We start from the raw sequence: 21,795 nt of genomic DNA, 5'->3' as shown, positions 1-21,795 counted from the left end.
GACAGCTGAGCTGTACGGCGGTGAACTTGTGAGCTACAGTACAGGTGGTGTAATGGATGAGGTGGGGGGGCAGGAGGGCTGGATGGTGAAGGGGCGGGGCGGGGTTGGGGGAATTGGGACAGACAGTCAGGCAGCCCACCAGCTGTGCCTCAGCAGCCCATAGTCTGCACTGGAATGGGGACGTGGCCAAAAACAACATCAGCCAGCAGCAGCAGGGCTCCTTCCACACACATCACAGCAGCGGATCTCTTTGAGCTGCGTGCGATTGTCCCGTGGCAGATGGAGGTCCTAGATAGGCCTCCACAGCAGCCAAACACACACGTATACACACACATGCAATATGTGTACACTGCCAGCAGCTTGAAACAAACACCAGCTCCAGAAATCGAGTAACGAAAACTTAAAATGGAATTTTAAGCCGTAATTTTTAGCAGAGTCCGACACCCATTAGGAGGCAATGACTGTGTTTAATGGCCGTGTTTTAATGACACGCGAGGATAGCTGGCGTACAGTAAAAGTTTCCCTTTGGTGATTTGAGGGAAACCATACTGTAACAGTTTATTAAAAAAAACTTTAATTATATGTATGTAGCAGAGAGAGTGCCTGTCGGAAAAAGGATAAAAAATGTTTAATAATTTAAATGAGGTTCTTTTACAGTAAAATACGCCCTCTTGTCTAAAGTAATGCAGCAGTTAGAGGACTGAAAAAAATAGGTCAAAACAAAGCGAGTGTGTCAGAAGTTAATGTGTCAACCAGGCAGCCCTTTAACCTGTAAGAAGTGTGTGTGTGTGTGTGTGTGTGTGTGTGTGTGTGTGTGTGTGTGTGTGTGTGTGTGTGTGGTGGGGGTCAGATCCCACTGGAGACAGAATGGGAGGGAGGGGAAGTCAAGGGAGTGGCTTGTTGGTGTTATGTGTGTGTGTATGTGGTGTTGGTGGCAGTGGTGTGTGTGAGTGTGTGTGATGTGGCTGAGGGAGTAAAGAGTCAGAGTAGCGGATGTCCTGACTCCTTGAGGGTGACTGCTGACAGAGAGAGAGAGAGAGAGGGAGAGAGAGCGAGAGAAGGAGGCAGTCGGGTCAGTGAAAAGAAGGTAAATGTCATTCAGATTTTCTCTGCTGTCGTGTGTCACAGACCAATCTCTCCTCTCTGACTGTCTTTATACTTTTTAATCCGAGAGGCCATTTAAACAACTTTTCATCATCAGTCCTGTCTTGTTTCTGTGTGACTGAAGAATGGGACGTACCTGCCTCTCTGTTTACCTTTCAGGTTTGTGTGCATAATGCTTTATTGCTGTGTGCTATCTTTTTTTTTTATTTAAGTTGACAGTCTAACTCTGAGGACGTAGATGACACCTTAATGATGCTTGAAGTTAAACAGGGGCGTTGATAAATTCTGAAACTAATGCAGCAAAATAACTTAAAGTTAAAGACTTCTCTTGATGATTTACCACTTTGAATGTATGTAGTGATTTACCTCAGTCAGTTGTCTAATTGTGGCTGCAGGTTTGCATGCCGTCCAGGTGTGTTGGTAGAGCTCAGGTAGGCTGTTGTTGGTGGGTGGGTGTTACAGCCCAGACAGAGTTTTGTTTGCTCTCTGATCTCATCATTAACATGTTGCAAGAAGAGACCTGAGGAAAGAGGAGTTTTAATGTCTTAAATCGGGCCGAGCGTTTGCAATAGAGATGGTTTTGCAGACTTTGGAGAGGAGTTATGTTGAAAGAAAAAAGTACAGTAGATCTTTTTTGAAAGACAAAAAAAAGCCCAGCAGCAGGCTTAGATTGGCATGTGATGATGTGCAGTAAGTGGAAATGGGAATGAGGCTCAGGGCAGAGTTTTTTGTGGGTTGCCTCACTCCAGACTGACTGAGTGTGTGTGTGTGTGTGTGTGTGTGTGTGTGTGATACCGAGATGATTGCTACTTCATTCCAGCTACTGTATTTCAGTTGTTGGAGGTAAGCCGAGTGTGTGTGGTTCCTTAGGCTGCAGTAATGGAAAAAGAGCCACCAGGTTTCTTTCTCCCGTCCATGTGGAGACCCTCAGATGGTCTGACCTTACCAGCGTAGTGATGGATTTAACTTCCATGGAAAAACTGGAGCGTTGAAACCCGGCATGCTAATCTGTAGCTGATGTCAGCTGTCGGTGAAGGAGGTGTGTGTGCCTCAGCCTCATTGTTGTTGTTTTTTGTGGAGTTGAGGGTTCAGAGGAATCCAGATGGCCGACGCCTCGCTGTGGTCACAAGACAGGACAGTTGTTTTTGTGTTTTTACAGAGCTGAGCTTTTGCAATTATAGTCCAAGGCGAGCAGGCTCCTGAGGCCACATGGGTTGAGTGGTTCTGAGTGGGACGGTGTCAGTGTTGGTTCCACTCTGTCAGGTCCTCACTGTCAGGGCCAAAGGAAAGCCGCTAATGACAGCATGGTGGCTGGCAGCAGGTCCGCAGCTCTGCTCTGCGTCTCCAGTTCCACTTTATCTTCCCTTTTTTCCCCCTCTGCCGCACTGTCTGTGAGAAATATGTTCCCTGTGGTTTAGTGGGAGCTGTGTGAAATGACGGCTGTCTGTCTGACTCCTGGTAGAAGCGGCGGACGGAGAGGAGGGGCGGGTGAGGAAAGACTTGTCCTCTCTAATTGTGTTTATAGCTCAAACACAATTATCTCCCCCTGTGACTCTTTGATTGAGTGATTCCACTCAGAAGGAGAGTGGCCTTTGTGTGTAACCTCTCACATTATTACACTGTAGTGCCTTCAAGTCTTTTGTGATGATGCAAGAGACTGTTTGTGGCCTCCAAACTCATCAGACGCGTTGATGACTCATTAAAAGGGCATTTGTGAGCAACATTTAGGGTTGGCTTGAAAAGCTGAGAAGACTTTTTTTAATGTCCCAGAATTTGTGCTGCCATCAGGGTTTTTTTTTGCCTCATATGGAAAGAGTGGAAAGCTTGGAAAAAATGACATTGGAGCACCTTCTATGTAGATTTACACTGCTATGATGTCACATCAACTATTTCAGCTATCTAGCTCCTTTTTGAAAGTCTTCTTCGTCTTTCCTGGAGGATTTTAACTGAGGTGTAATCTCCACTGGGGACAGGGGTGACATTTCAAAATCCTATTTGTGTCCCCCTGACTTTCAAGAATGTGTTGATTTTAAACCACAAAAATTATGCTTACTTCGCTACTGTTTGGCCAGCCGTCAGATTCTGTCTGAGAATGTGAACTGAGCTGCTGATTTTGCTCCGATACTCTCCAAAAAAAATGCCACAGAGGAGTATCATATTTAGCATATGTAGTACTATTCATGACGGATTTAGCATGATGAGCAACTTAATTGTTTCCCGGATTTTGTTTTAGTTACCACGGGCTCCAAATGTATGTTGAAATGCAGGAATGGTATTCACATTAACTTAGCAACAGAACTTCTCGTATTTTACTTTGTATTTTAATCACTTCATGACGTGATCTGTTTAATGGCAAGGTGTCTTTGTTTAAAACCTCAGCAGTGCCACTCCAGATTCACCTTTTCTGTTTGTGTTTCCGTCTCCTGCGACAGTGTCTGATTACATTTTCTACTCAGTGATTGAGTCACTCTGCCCTGTAATCTGCTCAAGGTGGGGAAGGTCACAGTCAACAGAGCAGAAAGCTTTGAGTCCTTTCTCACCTCTGCCTCTAGCTTGTGTTTAAACTTGAGCAGGCTTTTGTGCTTGGTCTTTCTCTGATCACACACTGCATTGATTAAAAGCCTTTTCTCAAAACACAAAAGGTGTGACTTAAAAGATTTTCGCTCAGTAACTGCTGCTGACAACTGTGTCCGTCTCTTGAGTTGGATAACATAGTTTACACATGGACAACTGATTGTGGCGTGCGATTGTGTGGTTGGGTGTGTGTGCTTTCTTTGCTTGCTTGAAAGCCTGTGAATGTGTTTTCAGGAGCTTTTTGCCGTAATAGTAGGCTGTAAATCTGGTATTATATTTTCAGTTGTAAGGTCACATCATGTATGTTTTTTCAGGATCCGCCCAAACCTTTTGTTGGACTGTTCTTTATCCAGATGTCTCTTATAAAACACCTTTAAGGAGATCTTGTACCATGATACAGTTCATCTTTTGGAATGACGCAATCTACCTAAAGCTCCACACGTACGAGGTTTTTGCCCTTTAATAGAAAAGTTTGTGAAAAGAGTGTTGCGGATTACAAATATGTGTGGGAGTGATTTAAAGTGTGTGCACACGTGCTCCAAGGAGCCTTATTTGTGCAGCTGATTCTCCCGTGAAGCAGCTCAAGGTCAGGCACCAGAGGCCCAACAGTAGTGCCGGCATCTTCATCTTTCCCCCCTCTGTCCTCCCCTCTACACCTCTCCCATTTCCTCTCCATATGCCAAAATACTCCTGCCTGTCCTCCGAGATCTCCCCCCCGCTGCGACTTTCCTCTCATCGTGCAGGTTTGAGTTGGAGTGCTGCAGAAAGAGCTGTTTTTGTGCTGTGGGTAGTCTTGAAGAAGGGGGAGCTGCCCAAGTCAAGTCAGACTGTAAAGTAGAGATATAACACAGTACTGAACCAGACATGGACTGTTGTGTCGCCCGACGTTGCCTATGTCTCCGCCAAAAAGTTGCACTGACCACACCACAAAGACCATAGCCAATGTTCTTCACTTGCGGGAGAGGATACCAGACAGATTCAAGACGCTAGATTGACAGTTAGCACATTAACAACACAACCCAGTGTTGAAAGATCAAATGACATGTACCATGTGCTAGTGAACAATAACACAAACAAGTGCAAACAATTTCTGCTAAAGAGCTCATTGTCTAAAAAAAATCTTGCCAAATAAATCTGTTGCAATCTCACTCCATCTTCACTGAAGCTGTTTGTTTACTTTCCTCGTGCACTGAGCTGAACTGGCAATCAGAGTGAGCTCTACCATCTCCGACGCCAATTCAATGTGCCGAACCGGATGAATAAAAGCCGATAAGGGCTGACTAAGGCCAATGGTGCAGTACACACTGCAAAAACTAGGCCAACAGATGCTCACCAATGGCCCAACCCTTACCAATGGCCAACTGTTGGCTTGCTGTGTCGGGGCTCTTAGATGCATACACTGGAAAAATAACAGATCTTTACTTTTCCAGCTGGCCAAGCATGTTGCTCATCATGGCTGGAGCACTTGACCTCAACCTTCAACAAACCACTGTAGTGATCAGCAGCTGACCTCAAACACATGATCTAAGGAGTGATGTTTTCTCTCTGGTTTTGATCAGAGGAACGGGTCGGCAGTTTGTCTCAAAAAACATGAAGTCATTGTGATCTAAGAAATTAAAGAGCTGGAGCTTTATCGAAATGCACTGAGCATGTGTGATTCTTTTCTTTCTTACAGGAGACAGAGCGGGAGAGTCACAGTGAGCGTATCAGATCTCAGATCCGGGAGTTTAGCGGCCAGCAGACACAACAAAGCAGAGAGCTGCAGAGGATAGGTGAGAAACACTCATTCAGTCAAACTGCTGCTGTCTTGTAACCAACTGTATGCTGTATACACACACTTACATCATGTTAAGCAATACCTTTCTTGAATCTCTAAAACACACAATCTTTTATATGCTGTAAACATTCAACTAAAGGTCAAGTTTGGGGGAGAACTTATAACTCAGAGCCAACACTGACCACCTCTGTTGCGTTTAGGTGACTGCAAACATCCGTCTTGATGCAATTTCCTCTTCGCTGCCTGTTAAAATAGTCAGCTGAAGGAGCCGTTCTCCTGAGATGGCGGTCAGGAGGTCATATCAGCTTAGGCGCCTTCATCTAACTTTATTAACTGTTTGGAGTCCACAGCCATAGGCTCAATGACTTTTGGTTAAGTGTGAAGTAATTTCATTAACCACTCTGTTAGCCCAACCATTAATAAAGCAGTATGAATGCAGGCATTCAGGAGGGGATGAATGTGCTTCGTTCAGTTAAATCCTTGAAGCTTTGCAGGCACAGAGCTGCACATGAATAGCTTGTAAAACGACAAAAGTGTATTATTGACGAGTCTGTTACAAACCTACCTACAGCTTGTCTGATTCAACCCCTTCAGGACAAACTTTTAATTGGACAATCCTCTTCAGATAGGACACCAAATTTAACTTGGACCATCCTTAGCTGGAGATTAAAGTGTTTTTCTTCTTTTATTTAAGCCTGGCTGACCTAAACTTGGCCCTGAGGCAAACGGCCATAACAGTGTCATTCTGTGTGGCCTGGTCTGCCCTGGACTTGGCTCACAGTGTCCTTCTCATGGACCTAGGGTTGGTGGTGGGGTTATGGGAAGCAACAGAGGGAAACCCAACAGCCACACCTCTGCTAAATAAAGCTGATACCAGAACAGAACCAGTTGGCTTGGCGGAGAAACTCCTCACTGTTCCTCATTTATCCCTGCCTTACAATTTAAACCAGGGTGAAGCTCGGGTGAACAAAAAAAGACCACCATAAAGAAAAGCAAAGGAGGAAGACGCCTTTAAAGTGGACACCAATCAAGAAAGAAACGGACGTTTATGGTTGGGAAAGGACAGGGTGGGCCGGTAGTTCTTGAAGGGCCGTTTGTCTCTTCAGCAGAGTGAAAGTGGCAGAAAATGAGAGATTGACTTGGGCCATCAGTGGCGGGTTTTTTGGTCTTTGAACACAGCACAAACACATGCATCTACCTCACAAAAAAGCTTGTATTTACAAGCTTTAACTCAATGACCATGTGTCTAGCTGTATTGTAGCGCAAACTGTACCTTGTAAGGCTGTGATTTAGGAAATGAAATGTTTGCAGAGACTCTCAGTGGAATGTGTTGTGTGCCTTGAGTTCCCAGAAGAGAGAAACTTGTTCAACTTCAAGTTTGAGACTAATGCCAGTTTCAACAAGGACATGAAGGACTGAACACAAGAGCATTTATTACTATTAATGCCAGGCCACTAGTCATGCATAGCAGGTTATTGTTATTCACACAAGACCTTGGATTGCAACTGTGGCACCAAGTCACTGCTGAACCACAGAAGTTCACATCATGAGAAACATCAGAGGGGTCGTGAGAGAATTTTACATCTTCAAGACTCTAAAAATGACTAAAACTAGAAGGGCACCCAGAAAGCACAGACCTCAACACCCTGTCTCACAGTGTTAATGAAAGTGAAAAATAATTTGTGTATCCACTCCATGATTTGCATCTGCTCCAAAAGTTATTGGGTTCCTCTTTGGCACATCCCGCACCCTTCCATCAAGTTTCACGATAATCAAGGTTTTCTGTAATCCTGCTGACAAACAAACAATCAAACAAACCAATACGAAAACCATGGCGGAGGTAATGTAGTAATCAGATCAGGAAACATAACACTGCATGAACTGCTCACAGCTCAAAGACGTGTAACCTGAAACAAAAGCCCTGTTTCCACCAAGCAATATGGTACGATACAGTTCAGTTCGGTACGCCTTTGCCTTTTCTGTTTCCACTGTGAAAAGTTGTGGATGGTACCAATGGAACCGTTCTGTACCGTCTGTTGGGGTACCTAGCACACAGATCTGGTACTAAAAGGTGGAGCTGTGAACACTGCAGTCTGTTGATTGGTTAGTAGCGGACGGTCACTCTGCTCAGGGCTGAGTTGTGGCTGGAGTTGAGGCTCATGTAACCACTGTTCATACCGAGGAGATTTTTACATATATTAGTAAACTGTAACTATAAAATGAAAGTATATTTTGCTGCCTCTTGCAGCAGCTGTAGTCGGAGAAAAAAACAACTTAATTCACTGGGCTGACTGCCGGCAACTTTTGGAACGTAATGTTACTCAATGCCGGCGGTGACGACGTGAATCCATCAGCACACCTTTGATCATTACTTTAGTTTTTATATAACATACACTTTTAGTAATGAGTGGATCTCCAAGCATTTATATATATATTAATTACGGCCTGGTTATGTGAACTGCATATATTCTAATCCTCACACACTCCTCAAAAAAAAAAACCGTCGCGGAGCATCGTTCCTTTGGGCTACGGCAACACTAAACCCCCGAGCTTGCCTTAGAAGGACTAAAGGACAGAGCAGTGAGTGACAACAACCCTGCCCACATTCAAGAGTACGGTTTGCAGTGGAAACGCTCGGGTCTAGGTACCATTTCTGAAGGGTTACTTTTGGTTCCAAAGGTACCATACCGAAAGTGTTTGGTGGAAAAGGGGCTAAAGGGTCAAGAGCAGGCATCACTCCACTAAAAAGGGTCACTAGTAGGTTTGCAACAGTATGAGATTTTTACAATATGGTAACAGTCTCAGAAAACATCATGGTTTCGCAGTATTATCAGCAACAATGACCAGAAAGTTCTTTATGGTTGAACAAACCATATATATAATTGAAACTTGATACCACTTTTCAGATTGGAAGTATATGTAAAAAGTCTGAGAGGCAGTTGCGGAGGAAAGGAGATGCACAGGAGAGATTCTCTGTCCAATACTGTAGACAAGCAAATGTACACAGTAACATAACCATCAATTTTTATACCATGGTAGGTGGTTTAACAGTATACCGTTGCAACCCTAGTCACAACCCAAAAAGGTTGGGAATCACTGGCATATGACCTAAAAATAATTTGCTTAACCAGACTTCCCTTTTCGATTGCATTAAATAATTTAACATTTTGAAAAAGCTAATCGAACGGCTTGAATGAGGCACTTGATTTTATAGTAACAGTATTCTCTGTAGAAACCTCTCTATCTACCTGTTACACCAAAGCAGAGATGCGATGAGCCCATGTTAATCCCAGGTCATCAGCAGGCCAAGCAGAATGCTTAAAACCTGTGTTGACCCGTTCACAGCGACAACAAACACGAGCTGTCCTCGGGTCATTGCTCTGGTGTGAAAGAAGTATAAAGAAAACCCTTGGCTGGCCTTTGTTTGTGCTCTATATATTGACCGGCAGCAAAGTGCACAAGCTGCTTTTGTAGCTATTTCAGGTCTAAAAGAAGCAAGCCTCTCATTACCCTGCAGCAACAGGGATTTTCCCAGAAATCTCTACACAATGGACATGACAGCTCCCCGAAGGCAGCAACACGAACAATAACGTGAGCGTTTGTAGAAGACGCGGTGTGTTTTGGCTTTCACTACAGCTGAGCAGTAATTGAGTTTGGGCTGAGTGCATCATTAGATATAGACACTGCTGTGTAGTGGACCGTTCAAAGTGTCACATGTGAGAGTGGCAGCCATTTATTGTCCTAATTATCATAACCACGTTTTCTGTTCAGAGCGCATTACATAATCATCTCATCTGTTTAACCAACAAGTTGATGCCATTTATAAAGTGATTGTGCACAGTTTCACCCGCATCTTTTTTTAGGAGCTGTTGTGCAATAAAAAAAGATCTGCTGTTTAAATGTGGACAATCTAAGGGAACAGTGTAAGAGATTTCATCAACGTGATGAAATATGAAGCCCAAACTTTTCTTATTGTTTTCTAAAAGAACCAAAGAACATTTTTTTTAGATCTGGCACTACCGTGGAAAAATATAAGTAGACCAAGTATTGGTAAATGGTTAAAAAAAACTGTCTGCATGTACAGTATGTTCCTAGAAAACACTTAACAATAACCACCATTAATAAATACTAAATTGAAGTTAAACTAAACTAAACTTAAGTTAAAAGAAAAATAAAAAAAACAAGAAAATTCTAATTAATTATGTTTACTTATTATTAGTAATGCTGATATATATGTTACGTCAACAGTTTATTCTTGCACACATTTTAACATTTTAAATACCATACAATGTATTTGTTAATGATCAATAATTAGCTCATAAACTGTCTATAAACATTATTTGGATGGCTTTTATAAAGTTGCAGCTGTGGTTAAATGGTTATTAAGTACTGTGTCGACATCTATAAACACTACAATTGTATAATGGCCACCCAAATAATGTTTATAGACAGTTTGCAAACTAATGATTAACCATCAACCAAAACTTAATGTGGTACATAACATTTTATAATGTGTGCAACAATAAACTGTTAAAATAACATAAATTATAGCAGTATAGTTAACATTATCATTTACCATTTTATTGTTTTTTTAACAGTAAAATAAGTTTCATTAACTATCAATTTAGGATTTATTAATGATGGTTATTGAATGGTGTTACAGGAATATTACCTATGCTATTAAGTGGAAACAACTATTAAAGAAAGTATAATCTTGAGCATGCAGGTTTAGTAAAGAATATACTGAGACAGATAATTTGGAGATGATTGTGATGGGATGAAGTTGGATATCTGTGATTACTAGCTGCAGGAGAAACTTTTTTTTTTTTTAAATATCTTATTTTATATGTATGTTTTTTTTCACGTTTGTAATTTAATTTTTAATGTATTTTTATTTGTCTTGTGCATGTTCGTATATTGATATAGTTAGGTTTCATTTTTGTTTCTTGGAAATCTAATCTATAGATAAAAAAATGGAGCTGCTTTAAATGAAGCAGCGAGTGTCCGCCTTGATCCTGCCTCGTCAGAAGTTGAAAGAGATTTCTGCGGCTGCCGGTCAGACTCTTTGATTTGGTTTGTAAATGACAGACACGCATACTTGGTGAACCCCATTTGGTTGCAGAGTTGGTGCATACAGAAGTGTTTTCATGCCTTAGTGTGTATATGGGATGTGGGAATCTGATACACTCTTGGTTTTCTCTGTTTTCCTTATCTGCGGTACGTTCACAACCTCAGATATTCCATCACCAGGAGCACCATGGGGTGCAAGAGGTAGAGACTATCACAGAGGGAGGATGTGGGCTGCGCTGTGTTGTTTGGAGTGTGGTTTCCTGAGGAGAGAAGGAGCAGTGATGGAGCTTGGATAAGGGGAGGGGAAGTACTTGTCCTAGTCTCTATTTCACCCCCACTTCCTCCTCGACTTCTTGTAGTAGTGCTTACCGTCTATGGTTAAGCCACATGCTCCCTCTCTTTAGCTGTGACCCCTGTGTGACGCACATCCACCAACTCAATCTCACAAATCTTGCTCAGGAACTGAGGCCAGTCTGGAGGAAATGCCTACATCCCCTCATGTCTCCACGTGCCTCCTCTGTGATCCTGAGTGATATTTCTCGAGCCGGGCCTCCCATTGGGGCCTCCGTGCCTCCAGAAGTATTTCATTTCCATCACTTACTGTTTCCTTTGCTCACACACAGTAACACCCTCTTCACTTTACGGATGTGAGAGGAAAAACAGAATCAATATGAGAATGAATTTTTATCAGGAAAGGCATTTATTGCTCATCTGTCATTTGTGTTTTCTGCCGCAGGCTCCAACTCAGGCATGGTGTTGGTTCTTGATCACCTGGTGAAGGACGATGGCCCCGGACCTCTGCTGATCCAGCCTCAGAGAGAGGCTGTGACCACGGAGCCGGACCTGGTCCTGTCTCATCGTCAAAGGTCTGACTCCTCAGCTTCAGACCGCAGTGGGGCCTCTGTGCGTTCTAGGTCCAATCTGGATTCTGCGGCCTCAGAGAAGAGCGTGGGCTCAGCCTACAGAGCCCGGCTGGACTCTGGAGCTTCAGACAGAAGCCAGAGTCCCTCTCAGCGCAGTCGGCGAGGCTCTGGGGCATCAGAACGAAGCGTCAGCTCCCTGACCCATGTCAGACAGAGACTGGGTTCAGATGTCTCCGATTCTGGCGCCAGGCCCCGTTTGGGCTCCGGGGCTTCAGACAGCGTTGGTGTGTTGTCAAGGAAACGGACTGACTCTGGGACATCTGACCAAAGTGTAAGTATGTCCTCTGAGGAGAGAGGTCCAGCTGAGGAGGCGGAGGTCGCTACAAGTGGGTCAACTTGCAGCACAGATTCAGAATCCGAGAGCAGAAACCAAGGTCCAGCCAACACTCAGGCTCAGTCCAACCAGGACCGCATCATTGACCAGGAGCAGCCGGATGGGGCCTTTTTATCCCGGAGAGATCCTGCAAATGGACTGCTCAACGGCAGCGCCAAGGTAAAGAACGACTTCCAGAAACAAACGGTAATGTATACAGTCTTTGTATCAGATGAATGATGTTTTATTTGAGCCCTGAGCACAAAGGCAGGTGACAAATTAAAGGAAAAACCAGAGTCAAAGAGTGGAGGAACATAATGCAGCTTCCACACAGGGCAGGAGGGGTGACTGACTTGTTTGATGAGTATGAAAACGGCCTACACATCATAATTCCACAGCCTTAAGAAAATACTTTGTGATTGGTACAGATCCCCACAAAAACCTCACCATGATCATTTTATATGGGTCTGTGTCCATGAAGCATGTTTTTCCTAGCTGAAAACACCAGTGTGTATACAGTATATTAACATATGTCTTCTCCATTGTTGTTGTTCAGCACCTGTACTTGTAAGATGTGACTGTGGGTCTTTGTGGTAGGCTATTTGTCGCACTCATTCTCCACTGTGATTGGTCAGCTGGGTAAAAAGTGGCGGCGCTCAGCACCTTTTCACACTGCTGGTGTTTGTAGTTTTGCGCAAATATGCTACGCTTCCATTGCAGAGAATTAAAAAAGTATGATGGTGTATGTAAAACTGATCTTTCCCGCTAATATTGTTCAGTCCCAGTCTTTTGGTAACGCACCTCATGTTGGTTTTTCCTTTTAATTTGTCCCCCATCTGTATCAGTTAGAGCCAGCTGAACAGCAACAACAGCACCACTAGAGTGTGGTGTTGAGCCACAGAGCCATGGTCACATGCACCAACAGTTAAAGCTCTCCCTTTTTTTTGTTTCATTATCCCTGACAAGAAACCCCGACACATTCCTCAGTGACACCCAGGTCACATCGGCATCCATAAACACTCCGTGCCGAGCTCGTGGTGGATGCTGTTTAACTTTTGTTACTGGGCTACACAAACAAACCGTGCACCTGAGTGTCTCTGCTTCACCTCAGCGGCGTGTCAGGCTCACCTGCTGTCAGAGAGCTATAGACAGCGTTACGGGCCAGAGGTTCTGTCTCTCCTCAGCCCACAGTGCAGGGAACACACAAACACACACACACAGCAGCTGTTTCTGCACTGACTATTAACTGTTGAGCAACGTTTCCCGTCTCAGGGGGCTCAGGTCACCGTGACGCCATCGTGTCCCTGTTCTAAATGTGTTTACCCAAGGCTGGCCCCGGACTTCTTTTATTGTTCCCTGCAAGATATGCTGATGCTCAGTCTCCTGAGAGTAATGTAAACACTCTGGGGCCCATCATGGCCCCACTGCCAAAAAAAGAACAGAGGCCCAGTGCTTCACTCCAAACACAAATGTTACATAATGAAAACACCACCCGTTGATTCTGTATTTAGAATTGTGTGTGTGTGTGTGTGTGTGGGGTTGTCACCACAGCCATCCATGCGGACTCTAGTCTGTCATAAATGTGCATTGCTGCCCTGTCAAACGCGGAGCTGTTCAGTATAGCAGCTCTGTGGTTGTCAATCTAGACACAGTGCACGTTAACCCTCAATCTCCTGTATTTCCTCTGCTGATTGTTCTCTCATGTCTCTTATTTTTTCCTCTTTTTAGATGACAGGTAACAGTGCCCTGCCCCTTACTCATGACAAAGGAAAGGACTCTGGTAAGAAACTAGTCCAACTCACTCATTCATCAAGAGAAAAACAATCAACATTGATTCTGATCATCTTTTAAGGTCCAGTGTGTTTTTAGGATTTAGAGGGCTGTATTTGCAGAAATTAACATAGGGAGAGGGTCCTCGTATACGGAGCAGCTTCAGAAAAACACATTTTTTAACTTGGAACAGCTTTATTCAGTGTTTTTACTGGTTTAAATCACCAGCTCTGCTTGTTTTGGAGAGGAGGAGACCTCTGCGGGTAATTCAGTTATTAGAGAAAAAAGGTGAGCTCACATTAGCAGGTGCTGGGCAAGTGGCCCATCTGCGAAGAGCTGAATAGTGTTGGAAAAAAATTGATTTGTAAAGTGATACTGCTTTTTTCAGTGTTTTTACTTAGTCCACTTGTTTTGGAGAAAAAGAGACATCCGTAAAAAACTCCTAAAAATTTACACTGAAGGAATTATAACCGGGATAACAGGGCTAGTACACAGGAGACGTTTCAGCTGGTTGCAATCTGCAATTGATTAAGAGAAAAATCCAAACTTTCATCTGTTCTACCTTCTCAAATGGGAGGATTTGCTGCCTCTCTGTCTTACAAATCATTGTCAATTTAATGTGTTTGGAGTCAGTACTGTTGTTTGGTAGGAAGAGACAATTTTCAGTACTCTTGGCTCTGAAAAAATTGCAACGGGCATTTTTTATTGACTAAATTGATTTTTAATAAGTTACCATAACTTGCAGCTCTTATATGCTTTTACAAATATATCCATATATACATTTAGTTTAGTTTATGGACATGTTCATTAAATGAACAGTGTGTAAGATTTAGGGGGATTTAGTAACATCTAGTGGTGAGGGTTGCAGACTGCAACCAGCTGAAACTTCTCCTGGTTATAATTCCTTCAGTGTTCATTGTTCAGGAGGTTTTACTGGGAGCTGAATTGTCAGCAGAGGTCTCCTTCTCTTCAAACAAACAGACCAGGAGATTAAAACTGTAAAAAATACTGAATAAAGCAGTTTCACAGAGGAGCTGCTAACTACGGTGGCTGACGTAAAAATACGAATGGCCCTATCTAGAGCCAGTGTTAGGTTTGTCCATTCTGGGCTACTGTAAAAACATGGCAATGCATAATGGCAGACTCCATGGAGGAGGATCCGCTCCCTATGTATGTAGAAACAGCTCATTCTAAGGTAATAAAAACACACCAATTCTTATTTTCAGGTGATTATAAACTAATTTATTTCAATATATTCCCCTAAATCCTTCACACTGGACCTTTGAAAGTGTGTAATAATACTACACCAGACGGTTCATAGGCTATAGTTCTGCAGTATATGGAGACAGCCATAAGTGTGACTGTATCGGACCACTCACAGGAGAGAGTGCTGGGAAGAGAGTTTGTTATAATGTACACTATTTCCTCTCTTTCTGCCAGACAGTGCTCTTTTCTGTGTCCACTCCACTATAAACTGTGGTTTTCCTACCGAGGAGCACATCCTTCTTTTCTTTGTAAAGATGACCTCAGTGAATATCTTCTACTCTAATCACTGGTGGGTTTTTTTCCGTTGGAGGGTCCGTGCCAAATCATGAGCTTTGTACACTTTATCTGACACTATTAGGGATCAGAGAATGAAAAAATATCCATGAGTGGGAGAAACATGTCCTGAAAAGTCCAAAAACTAGAAACTGAAAGGCAGTGAAACGGGGGAGGTTAAGTCAAGCAAAATAAAGGGGCTGGAACAAAACCTAGAAAGAGGAGGAAAAGAGGAATGGGATTTGTAGAGGGCTTTTGAGGTGGAGGGGGAGATGATGAGAGCAAGACTTTAAGTGTGCTAAATTCAGCCTGGATGTTGGAAGAGATCTAGGCTCTGTGTCTCTGCTGTGTTTAGTGTTTTCTGTGATATTAACTCCCCTCCTGCTTTACATCCTCACAGCACCTGAGAAGAAAGATGTAATATTGGAACAGTTCAACCGCACCAACTCTGTGCGGGATCGAATGCGCAAGTTCACGGAGCCCAGCCAGAGCCCAAATGTCCCAAGTTTGAAGAAAACTCCTCTGAGGAACGGGACCACCTCCGGCAGCAGTGGCCAGACGAATCTCTCCAGAGCGGCTGAGCTGTTTACACACACAACAGCATCCCTCAGCACATCTGGAGACAGGCCAGCAAGGCCACGTGTGGACTCCACATCTCACACCTCTGCCGCATCCCAAAGTCAGGCCACACCTCAACCGGGAGGCGGGCCTAACAAACCTCTGTCCTCAGCTGGCCAATGGCAGAACTCCATGGGTGGGATGAGGCATCCAGCTGAAAAAGATGAGCATGCCTCCAGCAACTCAAAGGAAGACGGGACCCCAGTGAGAGCAGCTGGACAGCAGGTCACCCAGGGAGAGGCAGACCCGGACATGAAGACTTTCCTCACCATCGAGATCAAGGATGGGCGCACCACCACCTCCTCCACATCCTCCACTCGGGGCAACATCGTACCCATCACCAACATGGCACCACGCATCACCACTAATGCTCTGGGACAGCGAGCAGGTAGGAGCACCAACAGCACAGCACTCACTCTCTAGCTCTGTCAAATAACTCACTTTAACATGATGCAGCATTTCACAAAGTATGAATTAAGGACTGGAATGACGACTAACACCTGCATTTGTTTAATACACCATGCTTTTAGGGTGATTATATTGACTGGTGTTAGTACAGTATGCAGTACGCACTGTGTTCAGGCAGCATTAATCTTAATTTAGAGACTGTATGACTTTCCTTTAATATCAACCCTTAGATCACAATGGCATCCTAGTCACTGTGGGAGGTGACTGGCACCAACGACTTGGTCACAAGTGGGAGGATGACAAGCAAAGCGCGTGGATGAGTTGAGATAGATGTTGGGGCTGAATATGAAGCAGTGTGATTGTACTAAAGGGTATTTGTTATAGAGTGGGCAAGCTGCTGCAGTGTGGAGGGGGTGAGGTCAGTAGTCAACAGTAGCGAGTATATTGGGACAAAGGAAACAATAATTGGCTGTCTCAGGCCAGACTGAATAGTAATACTGTTACAGTGCATTTGAATGAGCCTGCTCGCCCACACAGGACAGTGTTTGGTTTGTTCCATGATGTAGATTTTTTTCTGTCCCTTCTTTCATCTAAAATGACAATTTTTTTCCCATCATTCAATTTGGCATTTAAATGACAAATATCTTTTCTTTTGGTTTTTTTAAATTTTATTTTTTACCAGTTTTAGACACTGTCAGATCTCCCTGGGTGAATGTAGCTGTCACCCGTCGTCACGTCATTCTCCTCTTTTGCCTCCATGTTTTCTGTCTCTGTCTGCTGTGAACTATCAAAAAAGGTGCTCATGCATTTTATGTCTACATTAGTGAGTCAACAGCAGAAAGATGACAGGACTTGAGGGGCCGGACGCAAACCAGGGATGTTGCACCTCTTGATCAACACCTGATAGGCCTAATATTTAATGCTTTTTGTCACAAAATTTTGTAAATTGTGAGTAAATTCTTTATAACCTATCAAATGGTAACTTTGGCTGTTTTGAAAATAGGCGTCAGATATTGTCCTGTGCGTTAGTATCGCTGCTTCCATGCTCTTTAAGATGCATACTGAAAATAGATATCCCTCCACAAGGAATCGATCTCCCCCCAATAATTCATTCAATCACTCAATCTGGGAAAACATAACTCGTGCCCATCCCTGTACCTTAATCTCTAAGCCAGCCCCAAGGGCGCCAGTTAAAAATAACAAGCCAGTTTCCCTTGATTTTTAAGCAGATGCTGTTGGAAGACGAAAATATATAAATGTCACTTTGCAGCTGATCAAAACATGGTTGCTCCCCTGACATAGTTTAATGCATGGCTGTCTGTGTTAAACTGACAGTATCTGCTGTACTTGTAACTTTTAATTACTAAAATATGTGGCATACTGTCGGTGTAAGAGAACCGCAGCAAGTGTTCAACAAGGCATACTTGGATGGTGTGAGTTTCTGTATTGTCAGGTAATTAATAGGCGCGTTAAGCAGCGGGACAGTCTTGTTTAAAAACACATTGTTCCTGTACATGTACGTGCTCAGCACAGTACATTGTGCAAACAGTACCAGCAGGGATAAATTAATAGCACAAAAGAAAAACAATAATAGCTTAAATGTCAGTGTGTTTTAGAGGCAAAGCTGCTACAGCTGCTGTTACTGTCTGTCCAAACAAGACGTCTTAGGTTTCAGCTCTTCCCAGCAACCGGGACCTCCAAACCAAACAGTTTATTTAAGACTCAAGCTGGACCTGTGCGATTACACCTCTTACAACCCCCCAGGCATATTCTGGCAGCCCAATTTCAGCTCAATTTGCTTTAATGGTTTTGGGCTCCTTTTTTGGGAACCGGCCTGTCTCGCACTCGGCGAAGGCAGGCTGGGATCGTGTCTCCGGTTTCTCTCAAAAGCACCTACCCAGATTCTTAAATGTACACTGTGCTGCGCTGGTGTGCATCAATCCTGTATTTTATGATATAGCTTTTGTGCGCGCGTGTGTGAGGAATGAAGGGGTGGGGAGGGGGAGGGTCGACAACAGGTCACAAGGTGCGTGCATGTGCATACTCTTGCAGGCAGATGAAGAGGGGTGTTTATGTTATAGGTGGCGTCATCTACATCTTCTTTCATTAGACGTGAGACCGTGTTGTTTATGACACTATGGCAGCTTATGTAACTGACTAATGGCTATTACCAACACAGTACAAGACCACCACGTACATATGCATATGGATACCAGGACCTTTCTTTGTTCTTATTCAACACACAGCTGTCGACTATATCTGCATGAATTTGAATATTTTATACTTAAAATCTATATAAATTTGTGCCTTTACTGTGTCTGTTTCAGAGCTGACCCTTGGCCTCAGAGCTACACCGTTCAAGATCTCTTCATCGAGCCTCTCCTCTGGATCCTCCATCAAGGTACAGTCTGCCATTGCAAATTATTTTCTGAGAAATGATTATAACATTGAGACTCTGCAGAATCTGGGGACAGAACCTACCAAACATGCATCCAGTCCACATTCCCAGCTCCTTCCAATTAAAGATTAATGTTTTGTTTTCATCTACTATTTCATTCCCAGCTGACTTAATTGAATTCCGTTGTGTTTTCGCTGCGTCCCTGTCGCGGCAATCACCTATAAAGGCCTGAAAAGCAAGTGAGCCGGGACAGTGAAAGACAGACAGAGTGTGAGAAAAGGGGGGAGAGGAGGGAAGAACAGTGTTTATCAAACACAGAGTGGGTAGCCAGTCACATCTGTCCTTGTAGGGTATGTGAAGGAGAGAGAGGGAGAGGGAGGTGCTCGGGGCATTCCTCGTTTTCTCTCCGCAGGCCGTGCCTACTGAGATTTATCTGGGAAATGTTTCCCAATTCACACCTGTCTGTCTTTATGCGCGCTGATTGCTGTCCGGCTGCATCGAAACACATGTTGACATACGTTCTTCATCGCGTCTTTTCTTAGGATCTGACTCTTGCCTCTTAATTTGTGCACAGTGACCTCTGGGGTTAGAGAGAACAGCCAAACTCCCAGTTGCCTCATTCCTTAACCTCCTCGCTCCTCCATGAAAGGAAGTGTCCTCATGAATGGAGAGTGGGGGATTGAGAGGGTGAGGAGGGGAGAGGGGGTGTCCTGTTTACTTTTTTAATGGCTGTGTATTTCACCCCGTGTGGAACGCAGCTGTAATCTGGTTATGGGATCAGGGATCTGGTTAATTAGGGTTTGGAGGAGGCTCCACAAGGCTGGGGGTGGAATTTAAGGTGTTGGGGTGAGACTTTCACCAACAGTTAGGCGCTCCTTGAGACACACAAACACAGGGGCAGGTACCAATGAAGACACCATGGCAGAGTCTTTCTAGTAGAAAAAGGATTTTGCAGGAGGAGGACAAAGATTCTGCAGGAGATGAGGTTTTTACGTGTCTGAACTGAGTGCTGGTACAACACTACCATAGCGGCATGCAGGTAACGTCTTAGTGTGTGTTAACACATGGGGCTGTACCGGGTGTCTTTTTTTTTTTTTTTTTTCTTTTCACATTTGAAGTTTCTATTAAGGTCTTTGAATGAAGCTAGAATGTCAGTCGTCACATAAAAATTCTCAAACAACATCTTCAATTTGAAATAAGTGACTTGTCAGACTAAATGGGTTAGTTTGGTTTTATTAAATCAACTTTTTTTAAATGAATAAAGATAAATGTAATTTATGGTGCTGGTAAATTGCCTGTAGACCTCCCTGTTGATACAGGAGCGTGCCCTGTTTGTGTGCAGCAATCCGATGAGCAGGTAGTTTTTTGACTGCAGTGAAAGGTTTTACCATCCAAACATTTAGCCTGAGTGACTGAGTTACCTTCTGACTGATCCAGACACCACCTGCTGTCGAACTCTCTCTGGTTCAGTTATGTGAGAGGAGGTGATGTCAGGGGAGGATTCATGTCAAAGTAGCTTTTATCAGTACCCTTTCCACATTAGTGAATGTATTCATTAAGAAGACAAGTGTGCACATATGAAGGCGGTGTAACGTCAGTTTTAATAAGCTCTTCCTGTTTGGTGTTTTTGATTGTTGTTTATTGACCACAGTGGTTCCTGTCTGGGACTCTGATCTATTTGGGTGGTCTGGGCGTCTACTCGGTGGTCTATCTTCAGCACTCACAACCTCTACTATTTCTTCAGTGTTTTTTTTTTTTTTATTCCAATAAAACATGTTGATGCTGATAGCATCAGCTCTTGCACTGGATACCTATAAATTACAGTCTATTGGAGAGTCAGCGGAAAGAAACATTTTAGATCACATAAACAGTGGAAAGACTCTAAACCAATGAAGGACAAATGTGAGTAAAAGCAATAGAGCTGCTCCTTGTTATTTATTATTAAGGTAATATTAAGTTAACAGCAAGGTCAAGATGCTTGTGGTGTTTCAGCGTCGTGATGAGAGTTCATTTCAGACAGGTGAGACCAGCAGCTGATCATTGATCTCTCCTGCTCCGAGTGATTGCAGCTGTTCCTGCTCATCTTCACCGTCCGTCCCTTGGCCTTGAATACAAATACAGATAATGCCTTAGCTTTATTACCGGGGTGATGACAGGACAGTCAGTCTCTTTCCCGTGGTCACAGAGATTACTGCTGAGCTCTGGGTCACACTGGTACAGTGCTGCTGGACTCGCAGTCAGTGACAGATTGTCTCACTGTCACACAGAGGGAGAAGGACTCCATTGTTAACATACTGCCGATCCATGACACATGCTGGTTACATAATCAGTTCACATGTGTCGAATGTGATTTAAGCCTGGTCTGCAGACCTCTGTGCAAAGTGGGGAGAAAAAGATGTGAGCGTAATGTCTACATAATGTTTTATAGCCAACTTAGATTTATTTATTCTCCACATTGTGATGTTGTCTTCAGCCTGAAATCTCAGCATTGCTTATCTTTGACCTCTGATGGAAGCTACACTACATCATTTTTGGAAACTTGTAAACAGCAGCAGGGGGTTCACAATGGTCACAGACGCTGTCACATACAAGTGTGAGAGGATATAACATTTTTACTACACCCATTTGTGCCACAATAATGATAAGCACAGACCTTTATACATGCAGAACATTGTTGTGTGTGTGTTTGTGTGTGTGTGTGTGTGTGTGTGTGTGTGTGTATGCACCATGTCTTTCTACATCACTTTGCTTTGTGTGTTCGTGCTTCGGTGCATGGTAAGACTGGAGCCATGTCCTTCTTGGGTTTTGACCCACTGTCCCTGCTGCCAGTCACATTTCTCTCCACTCTCCCTCAGGGCTAGGTTCTTCTTGGGAACTGTTTTGCTTACCTGTAAATCCCAGGAGAGACCACTGTCTCTGTCACAGTGTTCCCCACTGCACTGTTTAAAATCAGTTTAATGCTTGTGATGTATTGTCAAGAATTACAGCTTTACAGCATGTACAGTACCATTTGATTTCTCTGCACAGTCTGCAGTATGCCACTAAATCTTCAGCAAGCATTTAAAAGATGTACTTGAGCATCTTACACTATGAACAGCATCTTCTGTCAGAGCTCTTGGAGAGCTCTAAATTTAATACAAAAGCATGTGAAGCGTTCACATGAGCAGCAGCTGCAGCTTTGTCAGTAAGCCTAAAACAAAATCTTGTAAGGACTGCGATATCCTTGCCCAGAGCTGCGGAGAACTCCCCCCTAACTGGTCACCCAGTCTGCTGTGTCATGGCACTTTGTCCTTCATGGAGT

At 43.6% G+C, this 21,795-nt stretch overlaps 1 protein-coding gene across 4 annotated transcripts in view; it reads left to right on the top strand.

The window, feature by feature from the left end:
• smtnb (smoothelin b) overlaps positions 1–21,795 on the top strand; it is a 63,560-nt gene that overhangs the window by 29,085 nt on the left and 12,680 nt on the right. For 3 of the 4 annotated variants that reach the window (XM_050050116.1, XM_050050115.1, XM_050050118.1), the window contains exons 6-10: positions 5,354–5,450; positions 11,262–11,968; positions 13,490–13,541; positions 15,471–16,076; positions 18,424–18,497. In XM_050050116.1, coding sequence (XP_049906073.1) covers positions 5,354–5,450; positions 11,262–11,968; positions 13,490–13,541; positions 15,471–16,076; positions 18,424–18,497 — 1,536 coding nt within the window. The remainder of the gene's footprint in view (positions 1–5,353; positions 5,451–11,261; positions 11,969–13,489; positions 13,542–15,470; positions 16,077–18,423; positions 18,498–21,795) is intronic. The other variant, XM_050050117.1, reaches the window with a different exon arrangement.

Source organism: Epinephelus moara, chromosome 8 (genome assembly GCF_006386435.1).
Source record: "Epinephelus moara isolate mb chromosome 8, YSFRI_EMoa_1.0, whole genome shotgun sequence".
In the NCBI taxonomy this organism is placed as follows: Eukaryota; Metazoa; Chordata; class Actinopteri; order Perciformes; family Serranidae; genus Epinephelus; species Epinephelus moara.
Note: the sequence above shows the minus strand (reverse complement) of the source record. Positions and strands in the feature narration are given on the sequence as shown.